Below are 18,213 nucleotides of genomic sequence, written 5' to 3'. Positions count from 1 at the left end.
TAATCAAAGTTTTGTTCCTCCTCCTCCCACAACAGCAGCAGTAAAACACAACTGGTATTGTAACACACAAGCACTTAATCTTGGTTCATCTGGCTGGAACTGCCAGCGGCATTCCAAGCCAGAGACCAACAAGGGACTTCCTCCCAAGGTATGGTCATGACCTGCCCACAAACGGTACAAGATCTGTACCTTCCGTAAGGACAGCCCTTTAGCAGCAAGGATCGCAGTGCCTCCCGGTCAGCGAGACATTCCTGCTGCCACTGACAAACCCTGGCCTGTGGGGACGGGGCCGAGGAGGCGTGCAGGCTGCAGGAACCGCCACCGCAGCTATTCAGTAACAGCAGGAACAGGGGTTCCAGGGAGCAGGACAACTAACCTGCCATCCCAGAGCCACACCAAGGCCACAGGAAAATTCTCCTGGCTTGCAGCCCAACACAGCCTCACACTTCCCTCTTCTCTTGACCCAAGGACCCGGCAAGGCTGGGCAAACCTCAGGCAAGCCAGAGGGGCAGTTCTGGGAGAACTCCCCCTCCCCTCACATGCCGCCTCTCGGAGCAGCTCTGCAATCCCCAAAGGGGCCAGGACGGGACCGCGCAGCCACAGGGCATCAGCCCGTGCAGAGCAAACCAGCCGTGCCTTGCGAGCAGCGAGCTACGGCACTGTCACTCCCGACACGCTGCGCCTCCGCTGCGCAGCCTGCCCTCCGCGCAAGGCACGGGGAGCCATCGCACACGACACGCAGGCTGTGGATCCATTTAACGGGGCACGGAGACAGAGTAACACTGACCACATACGTGTCAGCTGCTGCAGATCCTGATGTGTCTGGGGACCAATACACATCAATTATCTGCTGTAAAAACGAAACTTTTCTGGTGAAGAATTCATGGGTTGGAAAGGAGACACTCTCCTTCATGGCTATTACCATTCTGATTTTCTTTACTTAGTTGGTTTTCCAACTCCATGGTATGTTACCACGTATCAGCCAGCCCTTCCCTCATTAATGTTTCTGCAGTGCCACACTCACTTAAAAAAAAAAAATAAAAAAAAAATCCAAACCGGTTGAGCTTTACCCAACGAGAGAGGCTTTCCGGGGGTGCAGAGCCAGCCCCAGCTCTGACCGCGTCCTCCCCCTCCTGCCTCGGCAGGCCAGCAGCCCGAGGGCAGGCAGACGCGGCCACGCTCCCGCCAACACGCGACGCCACCCCCGTGCTGCGCCCCCGCAGCCCCCTCCCCGCACACAGCCCGCTGGCAAGGGCTGCGGCTTCCAGCCCTGCGTCCGCAGAGCGAGACCAGCCGCAAAGCAAAGTGGCGTTCCGTGGGCACACGGGGAACCCAGAGCAGCGGCGGCAGAGCTGGACTGGGTGACGCTTCTCCGCAGCGCCCACCAGCACGGCTGAGCGAGCAAGTCTGCGGGACCGGTGGCACCAGCAAATGCCACGGGCCAGTTCCAGTCAACAGGTTACGGCTGAAGCAGATCAGGTGCCCCGAACACACCGGCTCAGCGGGAAGTCCCTGCCCGGCAGCGGCTCCGGGCACGCGAGGCTGTCAGGCCAGCTGCGATGCAGCAGTCAGGCAACACGCGCAGGCAAGGAGCCAAGCTTAAAAATACTTCCATTACCCAAACACGTTCACTGCATATATTCTTGTTTCGTAATACAGAGACTCATCGCCGCACTTCTGGCCCATAAACATATTGTGCATGCACACAAAAAAATCTGACTTGCCACACAGATACAGAGATTTGCATTAACTTCTCATTAACTAGTTGATTAGTTCATTATTATGAAAGCTGAAAGTGTCAAAATTGAAGCTCCTTTATTTTGCTTGCTTATTCACTTTGTGAAAGTCACCAATTAAGAGTGCTGACTCTAATTACATAGGTATTTCAGCAGAACAAGAACCGAAGGGGAAGGCGCAGTGCGTAACCCTCCGGGTGACGGCAGGAGCCGTCGCACTGCGCGCGGTGCTTGTGCGCAGGGACACGGCCGCAGCCGTCCCACCCGGGCACCAAACCGTGACACCAAGAACACCGGCCAACGACGGAAACATACAGCAGCAAGGAAACAAAGACAAGTTATTTACTTCTACGTGAAGTTTATTTCACACAACCAGTTACCAATCTAGAACATTTTCTTTCACACAACCAGTTACCAATCTAGAACATTTTCTTTCACACAACCAGTTACCAATCTAGAACATTTTCTTTCACACAACCAGTTACCAATCTAGAACATTTTCTTTCACACAACCAGTTACCAATCTAGAACATTTTCTTTCACACAACCAGTTACCAATCTAGAACATTTTCTTTCACACAACCAGTTACCAATCTAGAACATTTTCTTTCACACAACCAGTTACCAATCTAGAACATTTTCTTTCACACAACCAGTTACCAATCTAGAACATTTTCTTTCACACAACCAGTTACCAATCTAGAACATTTTCTTTCACACAACCAGTTACCAATCTAGAACATTTTCTTTCACACAACCAGTTACCAATCTAGAACATTTTCTTTCACACAACCAGTTACCAATCTAGAACATTTTCTTTCACACAACCAGTTACCAATCTAGAACATTTTCTTTCACACAACCAGTTACCAATCTAGAACATTTTCTTTCACACAACCAGTTACCAATCTAGAACATTTTCTTTCACATTTTATATCCAATGCCTGGACTGTAAACATTGTTAACCGTTTGGGAAAATACCAAACTTCTCTCCAAGGAGAAAAATGCTGCATGTTTCTGGGAACACATCTTAATTTTGAGGTGATCTCTTCACTTTTAGAAGAGCGATTCATTTTCCATGGGAACAGCTAGTACAATAGGCACTTACCCACCTTTTCTTATTGGCACTACTGCAACAGTCTCCTCACCTGCCTTTGGCTGGAAAAAATGCCTATGTTAACCATGTGACATGGTCAGCGAATATCGGAGTAATTTTAAAACACATTAAAAAGTAAAAACATATGCAATAAGAGTCTCAATTTTCTTCCTAAAAGACACAATCTCTAATTATATTACACGTACCTTTTAAAGAAGGGCTTTAACAATATCAAATCGCTTCCTTCCAGCGATGCACCGCCACTGCACACCCTCCCTCTCAAAACTTCACAGAGTATCTCAAGCTGGAGGGGACCCACAAGGATCAAGTCCACCTCCCTGCTCCTCACAGGACTAAATTTCACCTTGCAGATAAAGACTAGTACATCTTACTAAACAGAGAAAATATACATTTAGTGCGCACATGCGAGCGAGCGTTCGGAGGGATAACCAACGTGTCACCACAAGACCTCTTAGTACAAGGCTGGGGGAAAAAAAAAAAAGCCGAGTGCCAAGGGTGGACAGGGGTAGACAAGCCTTAAACTAGTCCTTCCCTCACCAAGACACGACTTTATAACGGCGTAAGCGTAAGAGGAAGAATTCCATCTGAGCGATCGCTCTTTAGCGAAAAGTGAGGCGAAGCAAAAGCAGCGGCCCCTGGGTCCCAAAGGCCAGAGGAGCGACCCCTGCGTCCCGGAGGGGCGACCCCTGCGTCCCAGAGGAGCGACCCCTGCGTCCCAGAGGAGCGACCCCTGCGTCCCAGAGGAGCGACCCCTGCGTCCCAGAGGAGCGACCCCTGCGTCCCAGAGGAGCGACCCCTGCGTCCCAGAGGAGCGACCCCTGCGTCCCAGAGGAGCGACCCCTGCGTCCCAGAGGAGCGACCCCTGCGTCCCAGAGGAGCGACCCCTGCGTCCCAGAGGAGCGACCCCTGCGTCCCAGAGGAGCGACCCCTGCGTCCCAGAGGAGCGGGCAGAGAAGGTCCCTCGGGAGCCGCCCCCAGCGCAGCCCCAGCCGTGCAGCAGGCGGGCGCCGTGCCTCCCCGGCCGCATACTCAGCATGCACAGACACTGCAGTCATGGGCCAACCTCGGCACGCGCGGCCGATCCCAGCCCGCCGAGCCGCCAGGATCTGGCTTCCCAGCCCGAGACCACTCGGAGCCGATCCAGGGTCGTTATCCCCTGCGTAGGCTCACTGCTAGGCATTGAGCGGGACCATCCTTTTCCAGTGGAAAACCTCAAAATTCAAACCAGAAAGGCTGCAAATCATAGGCGAAGCTTCTATCAGAGAGCTGGTGACATCTCTAGCAGGATGAAAAGGACCTCACTCTCAAAGGCCAAAATATTTAAAGGCAGCAATATTCTTTTTCACTTTAAATGACTAGGACTGGGGGAAGAGGTGGGATCTGCCAGGGCTTCATATCATAATGAATTAAAGATGAAGGAAAGCAGACTTGGAAAAATGAAAATCTCTTTAGAGCCCATTTAATTGCACATTAGACAGCTCTTTTTTGTGCTTAGCTTCCCTTTACGATTCTTACCCATTTCACGGAAACAGAAAATAATAAGCTTGCAGAGATGACTACTCCATTCAGTTTTATTCTCTGTCTCAATGCACACAGTAACAAGCATTATACAACAGCCATAATAATAATCACAGAACCATTTCGGTTGGAAAAGACCCTTAACATTGAGTCCAACCACTAACCTAACACTGCCAAGTCCACCACTACACCATGGCCTTCAGCACCACATCTACCCATCTTTTAAGTACCTCCAGGGATGGTAACTCAACCACTTCACTGGGAAACCTATAATAGTTTATTATATATAGGATTTATTAATTTAACAGAAGCCTTTGAATTTTCCAACACTAAGAACCAGTCAGTTTAGCTATACTATTGCCCTCCGTATTACAAAAAACCCTAAACCAGCAAAAGCACCGGTGCTATGGTCGCTGGCAGGCAGGGGGGACGCCCTGAGGCAGCAGAGGGGCAGCCGCCCCCAGCCCAGCTGCCGGAGCGGGGTCCGCCTGTTCCCAGCTCCCCGCGGGGCAGACAGCCGTTTCTGGAGTCTCGGTAGCTCCCAGACACTCCCCGGCCACGGTGTGACAGGAGACCCTCTCCAGCCTGCCCAGTCCTGAGGCCCAGCAGAGAGGCTGTGTTTGCAGGGAAGCCACGGCAGCCTGAGCAGAGCGTGGCCCAGATGCCCTCCCCCAGTCACCGGGGAGGGCAGGAGCTCCGGCAGTGCCTCGCGGCCACGCTCCTCCTCGCGCTGCCGTCGGATCAGGAAACGGCAGTGAAAAACCTCACGCTCTCGGGCACAGGCATTACATGATTTAGAAAATGCTCTGCTTTAGTCAGGGTTTAGCTTCTTGGGAAATGAAGAAAAACCTCTTTCCCCACTTTACAGGGCTAATAAAAGACTACCACAGAAGTACATGCTGCTATAAACCTTTAGAATAAAAGGATTTTCTGGACACTCAAGCAGGGAAGAGATGTGTTTCTGCACTTAGAATTCTACAGTGTTTGATTTTTTGGGTTGGGTTGTTGGTTGCTTTTCTTTTTTTTTTTTTTTTTTTTTAATTCATGTTCAATCTCACCTTCCGAAGCCTAGAGGCAATGCAGACATAGTCAGTCTGCCCCTGAATGCTACCCAAAGATATGCCTGAATATTTTTCACTCATCAGAAATGTGAAACACACCAACCTGGTTCAAATCCCAGTGAAAGGCAATTGACTGATCCGTGATAAAATATACGGGGGTTGGGGGGAAATCAGAAGGCTTTGTGCTTTTTTTTGTGTGTGCTGTTTTGCGCAAGGGGAAGACAAAATAAGTGTTCTCCCCCAAAACGTCAACTTTTTAAAATTCCCGTAAAAGCACATGGGAAAGCACGTTGGTCAGGGTGCACCAGACGCATCTTGGTGGCCCGTTAGCAGGCAGCGGAGGACCAACTCCCGTTCCCTCAAAGGCGCTCTCCCCCTTGAAAGACGCCCCAAAGCCAGGGCCGCGGCGCTGGGCCCACCGCCCCGGCACCGCTGGCACAGGCTGCTGCCTCCAAAGCACCCAGCCGCACTGAGACGCTGCCGGAAGGGAGCGGTGAGTCCTCCCATTGCAACTACGTGTTTTATTGGTGAGGAAGCCAAAACCGAGATGGGGAGCCATACACGAAGATTTGCTGAGGGGTCCGTGAGGTATTTCTGCCTCCCCAAACACTCCTCTACAACCAGCTTGAAAGTAGGGACCTATTTCCAAAGAAACAGAACAGCATTACTACTAGCAAACATGAATGGGGGAACAGCAGAATTGTTTATGTGCGTTAGACAAGTAATTGCTGACAGAAAAAGAAAACTCACCAAACTCGCCATAGGAAGTACGAGGGGAGGAGAAGGGAAGGAATAAAGCAAGGAAAGCAAAGCAAAGCAAGATTGTCACGCCTCTTCTACAAAGTCTTTCACAGGACCTCTGTCACCGTGGGAGAGAAATGCAGGCCCAAACACAGAGTTCTTAAAAAAGCATTATTGGACAAGCTCTCCCTCAGCACGGCAGCTCCACGCTGTTCTTCGTACATGTCCCGTTGGCACAGGCGGACAGACAGCAAGAACATCTGCACACCTCTGCTCACACGCTCCTGCCCCCACACAAGCTCTGCCCAAAGCCCCTTCCAGCCGCACATCTGGGCCAGCGCTGCCTTTGCTCCCAGAGCAGGCACGATCCAGCCGCACATCTGGGCCAGCGCTGCCTTTGCTCCCAGAGCAGGCACGATCCTGTACCTCCAGTCTTGGCATCACAGACCGCCGGGAAAAGAAAGAAAACGTCTTGGCACGGGTTTAGTAACTCTTCTCTTGCTGATCACTTATTGGCATCTCTTCAACAAAAAGATAAGGTTTAAGCCCTAGAACCTACTTCCCCTTTTTTAAGCAGAGTCAGGTGGAATACGGAGGACCTGCAGGCCGGCAGGGCAGCCCGGGAAGGGCAGGGTGGGCTGACAGCGCAGCTCTCCAGGCGGCACCATGCATTGTACAAGAGAAATTAACCGGAACTTCAGACTTTAATCCGCACCTTTCCCACGTCTTTCTCTTCTCCATCTACCGCTCTTCACATTAAGGATGTGAAAGGCAGGTGGTTTACTCTAAGATTTTTAATATAAGCAGCTCTGAAAGCTGAAAAAACATTTTTGAGAAGCAGATAACTGCACTTCAAGAGCGATAAGAACGTACAGTGTGATAACTGCTACCAAACCTTATTTCAAGATAATATTGTATCAATAGCATTAGCAGTTTAGTGTATTTCCACAAACGTTCATCCAGCCTTCCTCCCTTCTTAAATTGTCTCAATTTCCTATTCATAGACATGACTAAAGTCAACCACTAGACCCCCCTGCATTTTTAATCTTCACCTTCCACCATCCATTCTAACATTCCATTTAACATACTTTGCCTTTTATTATTTGCATCAACATTTGAAAGTAAGTGCATTTCAGCAGAATAGTTCAGAATGAGTAGTTCAGAAAGAGATTTCACATGGTAAATACAAAAGAGCATAGATATGGCATAACAAACACTAGATACACCTCTCAAGTCACTTAAAATTTAAAATTGAGAAAACCAAGTTACTCACAGAAAACCTTTATTCAACATTTTTAAAAGGCTGTTTGCAAAGTAGCAAGTATGCATCTTTCAGGAGGTCATCTCCCAAAACATCCAGAAGACCTTCAAATGAACCATTCCTGCCTCTCCACAGCAGTGGAAATACCCTTCTCCCATTTTGCTGAGGCAAATCTTGAACGCGCTGCATGTCATAAAACCTTCATGTGCACACTACGTAAACAATTTACGAAAAAGTCACTTTCCATATCCAAAGACCTTACTGGAACAATCATGGAAAAGTTCCCAAACACCATGCTAAATATGCCAAAGAGCCCGCCCAGAGGAGAAGAGGAAATAAGAAACTGCTTGTACGAGCACGAGCAGCACAACTGCACCTCAGCCCATGGGACAGAAAGACCTACTCGTTACACAGCTCAGGAACTCGCCATCCCATCAGGCTTCCCATTTCCCTCCCCAGGACCTGGCAAGAGCCACACCAGTCACACATGCTATCAATTTTATACATAAATGGGCAACGAATATCCTGGAAACGGAAAAGCAAACGTCTCCGTCCCGGGAGGAGCGTGCCCACGCTGCCAGCTTGGGGAGCAAGAGGGATGCCGCAGAGCGGTGCCAGGCGGCTCCACCAGCTGAGCCGGCACTGGGACGCGGCTCCTCCGGCAGCAGACAGCTACTGCCCCACCACCACCCCCATCACTCACCTTGCCAGCTCGGGGAGGGGAACGCCATCACCATCAGCACAGGAAGAATCATAACTCCATCTACCACTGTAGAGCTGCGGAAAGAGAAGAGACGTGAGAGCTGTGCACACTTTCACTGCTGTCTTAAAACATAGCCACCCCAGAAGTCGGTGTTTAGCAACATCTTTCATCAATTCCTTATACAAAATGTAGAACCACGAAGGCTGATTGGTCTCCTTTTTACAGTGTCTTGTTTCCCACGTCATTCCATTCACTTATAAAATTCATGAATTACTGCAATTTCTTAAAATTGATTTTTTTTTAGTCACGAAAACATCACGCACAACCACAGTGCGCGTATAGAAGCATGTTATTAGGAAAACATGAACCATTTCAGTACCAAGCAGGCATGTAGAATAGAAGATATGTTCTTTTAACCAGGTATTAAGAAGTTAAATTATTGTGAACTGAAAAGAAGGTCTGTAAAACTGTGTATTATTTGGGCTTTGATGAGAAACAGAAAAGATCTCAGCCAGAAAACTCTGAATAACTTTCTTTAACCAGGAAAAGCCCTTGCTAGATGGCAAGAAAAAAGAGCAAGAGATATATACATAAGGGAAACACGCTCTCAGAAGAGTAATTTCCCAGTTTAAGTTGCTTTTCCACAGGTTTTCCTTTCAATGGCCCAGCTTCATTTCCCCCCTGCTGAAGACAGGTAACTACATCTTGTGTGAGAACTCAGCTGTTTCCAGCAGATCGGTAGAGGCCCATGCTCCCTCTAAAACAATAAATAAAGGAGTGAACTCTCTTGTGTATTTCAAATCTTTCCCAGGACACTTGGTCTTTACAAGAAAAGAAAAGCTCCACTTCTTACTGTGAAATAAGAATTATTTAACAGGCTTCTGTAAGGAAACTGTTCTGCACTTTCTTAAACTCTGCATTTAAACAACCACTGTCAGCAAGGCATAGAGCTTAACTGCGATCCATCTTCACTGGGATTTAACCCAGCAAGCAGGGCTGGGTGACTCGGAAGGGCTCCTCTGCCCCGTGCCACTGGGTTCCTGCAGAGACTCCCTGGCCTAGTCACACGCCATAAAGTTTCCCCCAAAAGCAGCGGCAAGTAGTGTGTGCAAAAGTGTTACTCTCCTTGACCAAGGCACTCGGTCATTACCGTTCTTCTTACATGTGAGTATTTGTCTTCATCTTCCAGATTCCATTCCAGTGAAGCAGATGAAACTTGAAAATAAATTTGATATTGCCATTTTTCTTTCAGATATCTTGTTGCTGCCTTTTCAAATCATTAGCAGGCTGCTTAAGTGCTCGGTGACGAAAGCCAAGCCCTTTACTTCTATATTTACTTCCTGACATGGATTTGTTTTGCAGAATATGAGAAACATTTCAGTAATTACTTCACCACCAGTTAAAACGATCAAAAAGTTTCTGAACCCAAGTATTCAGTTTTCTTCCTTACAGAAAGGATCAGGCAGCGCTCACCACGTAACCCCCAGCAGTGACACTCTCACTTTCAAATATCCATTCACTGAGTAACTTTGCCTTCCTCGTTCTTGACACACATCAATGCATTCTTAATACATGCCAATATTTAACCTTCAACAATTATGCTGGAAACACAATGAAATGAAGTTATCCACAGCATGATCATTGAGTAAGCCAAGATAGGAAGTTTAAAGCAGAGGAAAGCTATCCCAGGGAACGCTTAGCTGCTTAACGCTCCGGATCAGCTCGAAGGGGTCCATCCCAAGGGGGGGCCGCAGGACCCGAGAGCGATCCCGTCCCCCCCCGGCCACCCCGCATGCTCCTTTGGGAGCAGCTTACATTACCCCAGCGTTCTCCTCAGCCCTACACCCGGGTAACCCTGCAAGTCTTGACAAAGGTGGCTCAGGAGACGTGCCCTCTTTCTTTCAACATACCAATGGTTCAAAGAGCAGAGGCAGAAATCTTTGATTTCAGCGATGGGGACGCGCAGGCGCAGGGGAGCGGGGTGAGCCCACTGCCCTGGGGGCTGCTGGGCAGAGGTGAGCAGGGGGGGCGCGGAGGGGAGCCGGTCTGCCCAGGGAGCCCCTCCGGCAGCGGGGACACCCGGCACAAGGGAAAAGGGCATTACAAGAGACAAAAAGTGAATTTAACAACATAGAGCAGGTTAAGACATTAAGCAGTGGCACGCTGTCGACATGCAGAGCAGATGCCGGGTTTTCTTCAGATCTGTAATTCATGGTTGCATCCTCCATACCCCATTAAAAAGCGACAAGGGTTGTTTTCAGCTGGTGAGGAGCCCTCGCAGCGCCCCGGGGACCCGCACATGCCACAGCCTCCCCTCGGCGGGGCTGCATCCCTCCTCCCAGCCATCCACCGCCTGGGCCAGGCAGGGAGAGCCAGAGCGCAGCGCCGCTCTGCCATGAGAAGAGCCTGGAGCTGGCTGGAGCCAAGGAATTTAAAATACAGGAAGCAGACAACGCTATGGAAACCAGGAAAACTCTGCAAGTTGTATTACCTATTTGTTTTCTTTTCAAAATTCCCTAAGAAAACCCAAAACCATATATATATACACACAAGCTCCTGCCCTGTATTTCCCAGAGGGAAGAGGAGGAAGGAAACCCAGACTGCACCCCCCTGAAGAGGCAGTCAGCCTCCCATGGGAGCTGGCCCGCGATGACCACCTCCCGTCTCAAGAAGGGGAGCTGTAACACACTCGGGGTGCTAAAATCAGCTGCCCATCCTCCGATTCCACATGCCCCCATGTCCCCAGCCCCTGCCTGCGCTTCAGGTCAAAGCCAGCACAGGCTGAGACAGACAGCAGTTCATCAACAAGCATGAGGATTTTTATCAGTCCTCACCAAAGGGATCAAGGAAAAAAGCCAGGAAAGCACGAAAACAGTCATTCTTGATCCCTCACCCAAAACATTGTTCCAGGTTCCTCTTCAACAAAGCCCAAGGATGGCTTCATGGAATAATGCACCTCAAATGACACCAGACTTTTTCGTTAAACGCATTTGAGTGCCTAACACAGAAAAGGCTGGCATCCTTCCCCTGCGCCCCGGAGAGGTGCACACGCTGAAGTGCAGCCACCTGCAGGGACTCAGCAGCGAGCGCCGGCGGGGATGGCGGGAGCTGGGTCGGAGGCTGCTCCAGCCTGGGTCCTGGTCCTGCAGGCCAGAAGCAGCTTGCCTGGTGCCTATCGAAAGGCCTGCCAAATGACCCGTGTTCAGCCCTGCGTTGGCAAGCAACTATTTGCGCAAGCTTCTTTGGTAGGGTTACACTTATGAATAGACTTTTCCGGTTATAAATGCAAACAACAAAATCAGACCATTAACAGACTTTATGCATTTCACAGCATGCACAGTCGTCTCAAAGAAAAAAGCTAAAGTACTAAGAATTTAAACCCTGCTTCCATGAAACTTGTTCCTGTAGACAGTCATTTTCCCAAAAGCCTCAAAGAGTATTTTGCCTGCTTTGGCTGAGAAGTGCTGTGCATACTTACAACAGCCTATAAAAAACCCACCCTGTGTGTACTCATCGCCCATTACAACCCCGTGGCGTGTCTGTGCAGACTCGTCCCAGCTCTCGGGCTTTTGGCAAGCTGCCGGCACAGCCCGCAGCACGGCACAGCCCAGTTACACCACCTCCAGTGGGGCTGCCGCCACTGGGAGACCAGAGCAGAGAAGGAGCAGGGAGGGAGCCTCTGACCATTGCAAAATACTGATTTTCCTTTAAAAGTTATTTAAGAGCAAGTGTATCCACTCTAAAAACAACAAATAAAACTCTTCACCATATTAAAACCATGTCAAGTCCTTCACCCCTGCTCTGAGGCCAAAGCACATCTCAGGCGGGATGAGGCGAGGTCTGCTCCCAGCCCAGGCCGTTACCCAGCACCAGCCGACGCGCTGTTCAGACAGCTGAAATCCTGCCAGAGCCTCGGAAGAGGTGTCATGATCCCTCGCTGGTTGCCATTTTGCTCAGGGTATGCCATATCTGCTGCACGCCTGTTAAATCAGCAGTTAAAAATAAGCCTGGAGAGCACTCCGCCTGCCAGGCAGCTGCGGGACACGGGGCCGGGGAGCCCCTCTCCGGGGGTCCCACCAGGCACTGGCCCCTTCGGAGCCACCGCAGGTGCTGGGCCAGGATGGAGCCGTGCCGTCCTGTGGCTCCAAAACCGTGCTCCGGCTTTTATAGTCATCTGCATTCCCACAGTACCCTTTCAAGTGAAGGCACAAAACCCACACGCAACACTGCGGCCAGGCTTTTGCTCTGTTTCAGGTTATCCCGGTTGCAAACTGCAGACACAGCAGGGAACGAGTTTAAAAGTCCCGTTTCCATTGCCTAAAAAATTACTTTTTTTTTTTTTTAAAGCAATTAATACCCAAGAACCAAAACCTGGTTTTAGTGACACCAGCAAGCACATCTCCTCCAGTTACTACTTGTTTGAAGAGAAGGGAGATACAAGTTTCAATGTAAAGAACAAAACATTCTTTAATTAAACTCAACAGCAAGTTGCTATGGATCTAGAGATCCGTAAGATATCCAGCTATTATCCGGCATTTGAATTCACAAGGACTTTTTCTAAAGGGAAGGATTGGGCTTTAATCCAGATAAAGAGGAGCTAGAAAGCAACCAGCAAATAACGCACAAAATTTATTTTCCTTTCTAGACACACCAGTCTTCACTGCTATTTGACCGCAGCTCTTGGAGTGCCGCAGGAGGGCTCTCCCCTCTGCGGTAGCCACCAGAGGGCACGCGGCAGCCGAGCCCCTGGGAGCCCAGCACCGGTGCTGCGCTCCACGCACACCCACGCTGGGCTGGAGACAGGATACCTGCCTCTGCGCTTCATCCACCGACACCGAAAAGAACATCATTTGGTTTTAACTTGCTCCTACAAAAGCATGTAATTAGGAAACCCGAAACTTGCTATAGGTCACAATGCAGAAGTCTCTTTTAAAGCAGCAGCTAACAGATTTCCAAACAAATCCGCTGTGAAGTGCGGCCGACGAGGCGAAGCTGGCTCCAGAGCAGGCCCATACCGACTTGGAAGCCAGCTCCGGATTCCAAAGGAGGAATCAATTAAGCTGTTGTCAGAAGCCTCAATGAACAGTAATAACCATATCATATGGCAGACGCAATACTCGGCTAGAATACCCAACTTACCACACAGATACACAACTACTTGTTTTAGATATGAGAACTGATAGAATTCTTACAGTTTGTATTCGTAAAATCCCAACACTTTAAACAATCTGTCCTGAAACCCCCAATACCTTTTCCATTTTCACAGTAAATCTAAATTGCTTTCTCTTTTCTTGCTAAGAAAACTTTGTCTCCTGACGAATCATCCCCTTACGGCCCGACAGCGCGCGGGGGTGCGGGAGCCCCCGGACCCGCAGCTGGGCCTGGCGAGATCGCTGCTGCCGCAAGCCGCGGGGGGAGAACCACCGGGAGGCAGGAGGACACGAAACCCCACACCGACAGCAGCGCGGGCTGTGGGGAAATGGCGTTTAGTCTCCAATGCCGCCACCCTGATACAGAGCAAGGACCGCGTCAGACAAAAGAGCGAGTCCAATTAGTGGAGAAATTTAAGATTACACTTCATCTCAATATGACACAGACATGGGAACACGGACCATTAGAGGAGTTCAGACTTTTCTGATGAGATCAGAAGCACCCACGCTATCGCTGACAGCCCCGGTGGCAACCCGCCAAGAGCCCAAGGGCTGTACATATTTTGCATGTACCTCACCAGATTTCTATCAAAAGAAAACATCCATAATACTGGATTGTAATTCTACCATCCACAATAGCCACACAAGCTAAATTCATCAACAGCTGTGTCTTTAGAAGGAAAGATGAGCATTTAAAAGCAATAACTCACAGCTTGCTTTTTTTTTTTTTAATTGAAACTCACACAAACTAACTAACGACCTCAGAACAGCACACACAAAGGCATTCCTAACATCAGAGGATGGCAACCTTGGGTATTCCTTTCTAAAGCCTAAACCTTGTTGCCAGAATTCAGCAAGATGGAAGCCAGCCACAAACCCCATTTGGCATCCACCTCCAAGTGCACAAGGCACACATCAATACACTTCAGCTCAAGAAAATCTGCAAAAGACTGCCACCTTGAAAGGCTGAGTGCCTCACATTCAAACAGCCCCAAAAACGGAGAGTGGAGTGTGCAATACACTGGTTCTCCCATACTCCTCATGTGCAATGCGGAATCACGACACTGCTGAAGAAGAATAAAAAAACCAGCAGGAGAAAACAACCTTTACAATGTGAAGTGTCACGAAAGTTACTCCTTATGAGGTTAAGAGCTCTGAACATGCTCATGAAGAGCTGCTCCCCAGGTTCTTAAAAGAAAAGGAAGAGGTAACAAAGCACAAGCGTCACTTACAGAAATAAAATCCTGTTTGGTCTCCCTCCTGACATACACACAAGTAAGAATCCATTTATTGCCTATGCTGTCACCCAAAGGCTCCAGTTGACGCACCAACTGCGGAAATGGCACAGCACGGGACAACAAATAAGTAACATTCACAACGTCAGGGTGGAGGACAGATGTGTGACGACACAGAGGGACAACACAACCACTTATCCAAGAGAGAAAAACCCTGATCTCAGCAAAGTGGCCCGGCAGCAGCGCCAGCCCCTTCCCGAGCGGGCCGGGGAAGGCACGGGTGACACACACAGCCTCTCCTTTACCGGAGGGGTTGGCCGGGCTCTTGTGCCCGGCACAGGGGCACTCCCCGGAGAACAGGCAGAGCAGCTGAAGGCCCAGGATGCCTTCAGGGGCACAGAAGAGGCCAAAAATAATGCTAGGTTCCCCATGCAGGTCAGCTGGTGAGCAGGTGGACTCACGACCTTGTATGTGGGCAGCAGAATTTCTCTGTGTGGTTGAAGGAGACAGAAGACAGAAGTGGCTTGTCGTTAGAAAGCCCAAGTGTGAACGTTCAGGTTGTGTGTAGGCATTGCATCACTACGGGCGTCTGAGGCAACCCAACGGTGGATGGCTTGCTCAAACGATGAAGTAAGCACAGACATTTTAAATTGATCTGAAAACCCCAATTTATATTGCAACTTCCTGGTGCCTTTGAAGCCACATGCGTATCTTTCCATATCATTTATTGCTTTGCAGGGTAAATAAATTCACCAGGAGGCAGCTATCAAGGATTAACATCGCACCCTGGAACAGCTTTCTTCTGTAGAGCCTGCACACAGCAACAGCCCCTAAAAACACTCACTCACTAAGGAACTGCATATGGTTCACTGACCGTGTCATCGCCGTGAGCATCTTGAAAGTTAGGTATGCGATTCCACACGTGCAAGGAACCAACTACACATGGTTTCGTTTACACGCGCAAATTAACAGATATAAATTAGCGAACAGTCAAGCGAACAGTCAAGCGAACAGTCAAGCGAACAGTCAAGCGAACAGTCAAGCGAACAGTCAAGCGAACAGTCAAGCGAACAGTCAAGCGAACAGTCAAGCGAACAGTCAAGCGAACAGTCAAGCGAACAGTCAAGCGAACAGTCAAGCGAACAGTCAAGCGAACAGTCAAGCATGCACCAGCTTCATCTTACAACGTATGTGCCTGGGGCATCGAGTAGGTATCAGTTCAAAACACTGTTAGATATACATGAATTATTGTGGCTTCTCACTTATTTCACATATAAACAAAGATGTTGTTATAGTACATACATTTTACTGCTACACAGGTATTATCCCACGGCGCACACAGCTCCTACCAGAGGGGAACCCTGCATTCTGTAATTGCCATGAGAACGGCTCCATTGCACAGCTGCAACATAAAGGTTCTTGGGCATTTTCCCTATTCGAAACAATTCAGGGCTGTAGACAACCTTGGGTACCACTCACTCTGCTAAGGCCTTCCAAGTGCCCACACATAGTGGAAACAATCTCCACTAACATCTGGTGACTTCGTTTGTGCTGGGGCCTTGGGCATCAGAGGCAAGTGAAATACCCTTTCAAATCCTGCTGCAAGACACAGTACTTTTCCCCTGGAATTGTTCTCTCTCGGAAGCCAGTATCTGCTGCCAGATCTTAGCACAGAACTTCCAATGAAGATATAAACTCCCTCTAATCTAAACAGAAAACCTGGATTTATCCACCAGCTGTGAATAAGCCCCAAACACAAATATTTTCAACTGACGTATTATCAGAAATTTTCTGTAAAAGCCGTTTCTGCATTCTTTAGGGAAAAGAAAATAACCACACAAACCCAATATGCACGCAGTAACAGCTACTTACTTTTAACTTACTCAAAGTCTACCTCTTTTGAGACTTGGCCTTCTTTCATCCAGCTAGCAATACTTTATTTATTAAAGATTTTATCGCACACTATGTGATGAAGGAGTTCAGGGAGGAACGCACTTTCACGGCTTGCAGGCGTTTCAGAACTGCCTATCAAACACTGCTTATATCACATCCCGGGCGCGTCCGTCCTGACAGCTGACAAAATCAAGAAGTATGGGCACTGAGCTCAATTCATGTCTGCACCGAAAGGGCATACAGTCTGCCACAGAATCAGTCAAGTTTTATTAGGGTATGGTTTCACAACCAATTTGAACCAATCTAAGACACAGCAGCGTCAAAGCCGGCTGTCCAACCGCATCCTCAGCTCGCTGCCATCACTCTAAGCAGGCTCTCCCCCCTCCTCTTGGCTGGGCACCGCGAGGCATGGGGTGAGCCGGATCAGGCCACTGCTCAGCCCACACGCTGCTCCGTCTGCACCGTGACCAGACGTGCGAGGCTCAGCCCAGCAGTGCCACCTTGCCGGTGCTAGCGCAGGAGAGGTGGTGGGAACACAGCTGATCTCAGAGACGTGCATCCCTTCAGTGGCAGCAGAATCTTAGCTTGATTTAAAAAAAGAAAATAAAAAATCCCAAACAAACAAAAGAAGGGGGAAAAAAAAAAAAATAATCACAGTGAAAACATACCTCCAGTCCCTTCAAGAAAATTAGCAAGACAGACAGCAGGGTCTTAACAACTGCCCCACATCTCTCCAAATGCAATATGCTTTTTAAAGTAAAATCCTAACAATCTGCCAAGTAAAGAAATATTTTCATCAGAACACTCCTCTAGATTTTTCTGTTTTGTTTTTAGTCTAAAACAAAGCTCCTATTTTTCTTACTCACTTTCTTTTTTTCTTTCATCAAGCAATTGCCAGCTCCCCCTCCTGACACAGGCTCAGTTCAGCGAAGAGCTCCCCCGGCAGGCTGGCCCTTGCTGTTTCGTGAGACCACTTAGGAGAAACTGCTGGTATGGCCCCAAATGATATTTTGCTCTTGAAAAACTAAACGCCCCGATCAACCTGGGGAAAGCCTCCGAAGGCCTGCGAGGCAGGATGACAGAAGATCTCTCTGCACTGCAGTTTTCCCAGACGGTCAAACACGTTACGCCGTCATGTTGGACTGAAACCAGGGATCAAAACCGCGGCACCTACCTCAAGCCCTGCAGAAGTCCAAGGTTGTGTCAGGGTTTGTGTACACTACTGAGATACCAGATATCCCCACACGGCCCTGTCCTATAGTTTAACTCTTCCAGAGTTCCAGCATTATAATCTTACAAAAAAACTGAGACGGCTGAAGTTATGGTCTAAATGAGATCAATGACTATTAATATAATATCCGGATTTTTAAATGCTTTTTATTAACTATTTAAATATTACGTAGATTGCCTGTTAAAAGTTTCTCATGCAACACTTCAGCCAACACAAAACCGAACATTTCTGAAAACAAATCTTTAGCTTTGGTCTCACCAACAAAAGTCCTAATTTTTACTCAAAAAAGCTAATTTTTTTTCTGGTTTTCCCCTCTATTTTCTTCACACAAATTTTAAATACTCACTTCTTCACCTTGGGTTGGTTTTGTGGGTTTGGATTCTTTTTCTTTTTACAGAGAAGCTAGGGTCTGATTACATGATGTGAACAGCATTTAAAGACCATCTCTCACTCCGGCAAGCCGTGCCGAAAGACAAAAATGCAGTCTAGTTCCTACAAATGCATTAATTAAGGAGTGTCTCGCTACAGTCTAGTTCTGTGGTTTCACCTATGCGGGGACCTTAAGAG

The 18,213-nt window shown here is 48.7% G+C and overlaps 1 protein-coding gene across 1 annotated transcript in view; it reads right to left on the bottom strand.

Moving 5' to 3' along the window:
* The window catches only part of ACVR1 (activin A receptor type 1), a 67,948-nt gene that overhangs the window by 26,212 nt on the left and 23,523 nt on the right, over window positions 1–18,213 (bottom strand). The window contains exon 2 of the mRNA XM_082483652.1: window positions 8,138–8,211. Within this exon, the coding sequence (XP_082339778.1) occupies window positions 8,138–8,211 (74 nt within the window). The remainder of the gene's footprint in view (window positions 1–8,137; window positions 8,212–18,213) is intronic.

Source organism: Vanellus vanellus (assembly GCF_965231255.1).
Source record: "Vanellus vanellus genome assembly, chromosome: 5".
In the NCBI taxonomy this organism is placed as follows: domain Eukaryota; kingdom Metazoa; phylum Chordata; class Aves; order Charadriiformes; family Charadriidae; genus Vanellus; species Vanellus vanellus.
The sequence above is the reverse complement of the archived record's forward strand: the minus strand, read 5'-3'. Positions and strand labels throughout refer to the sequence as shown.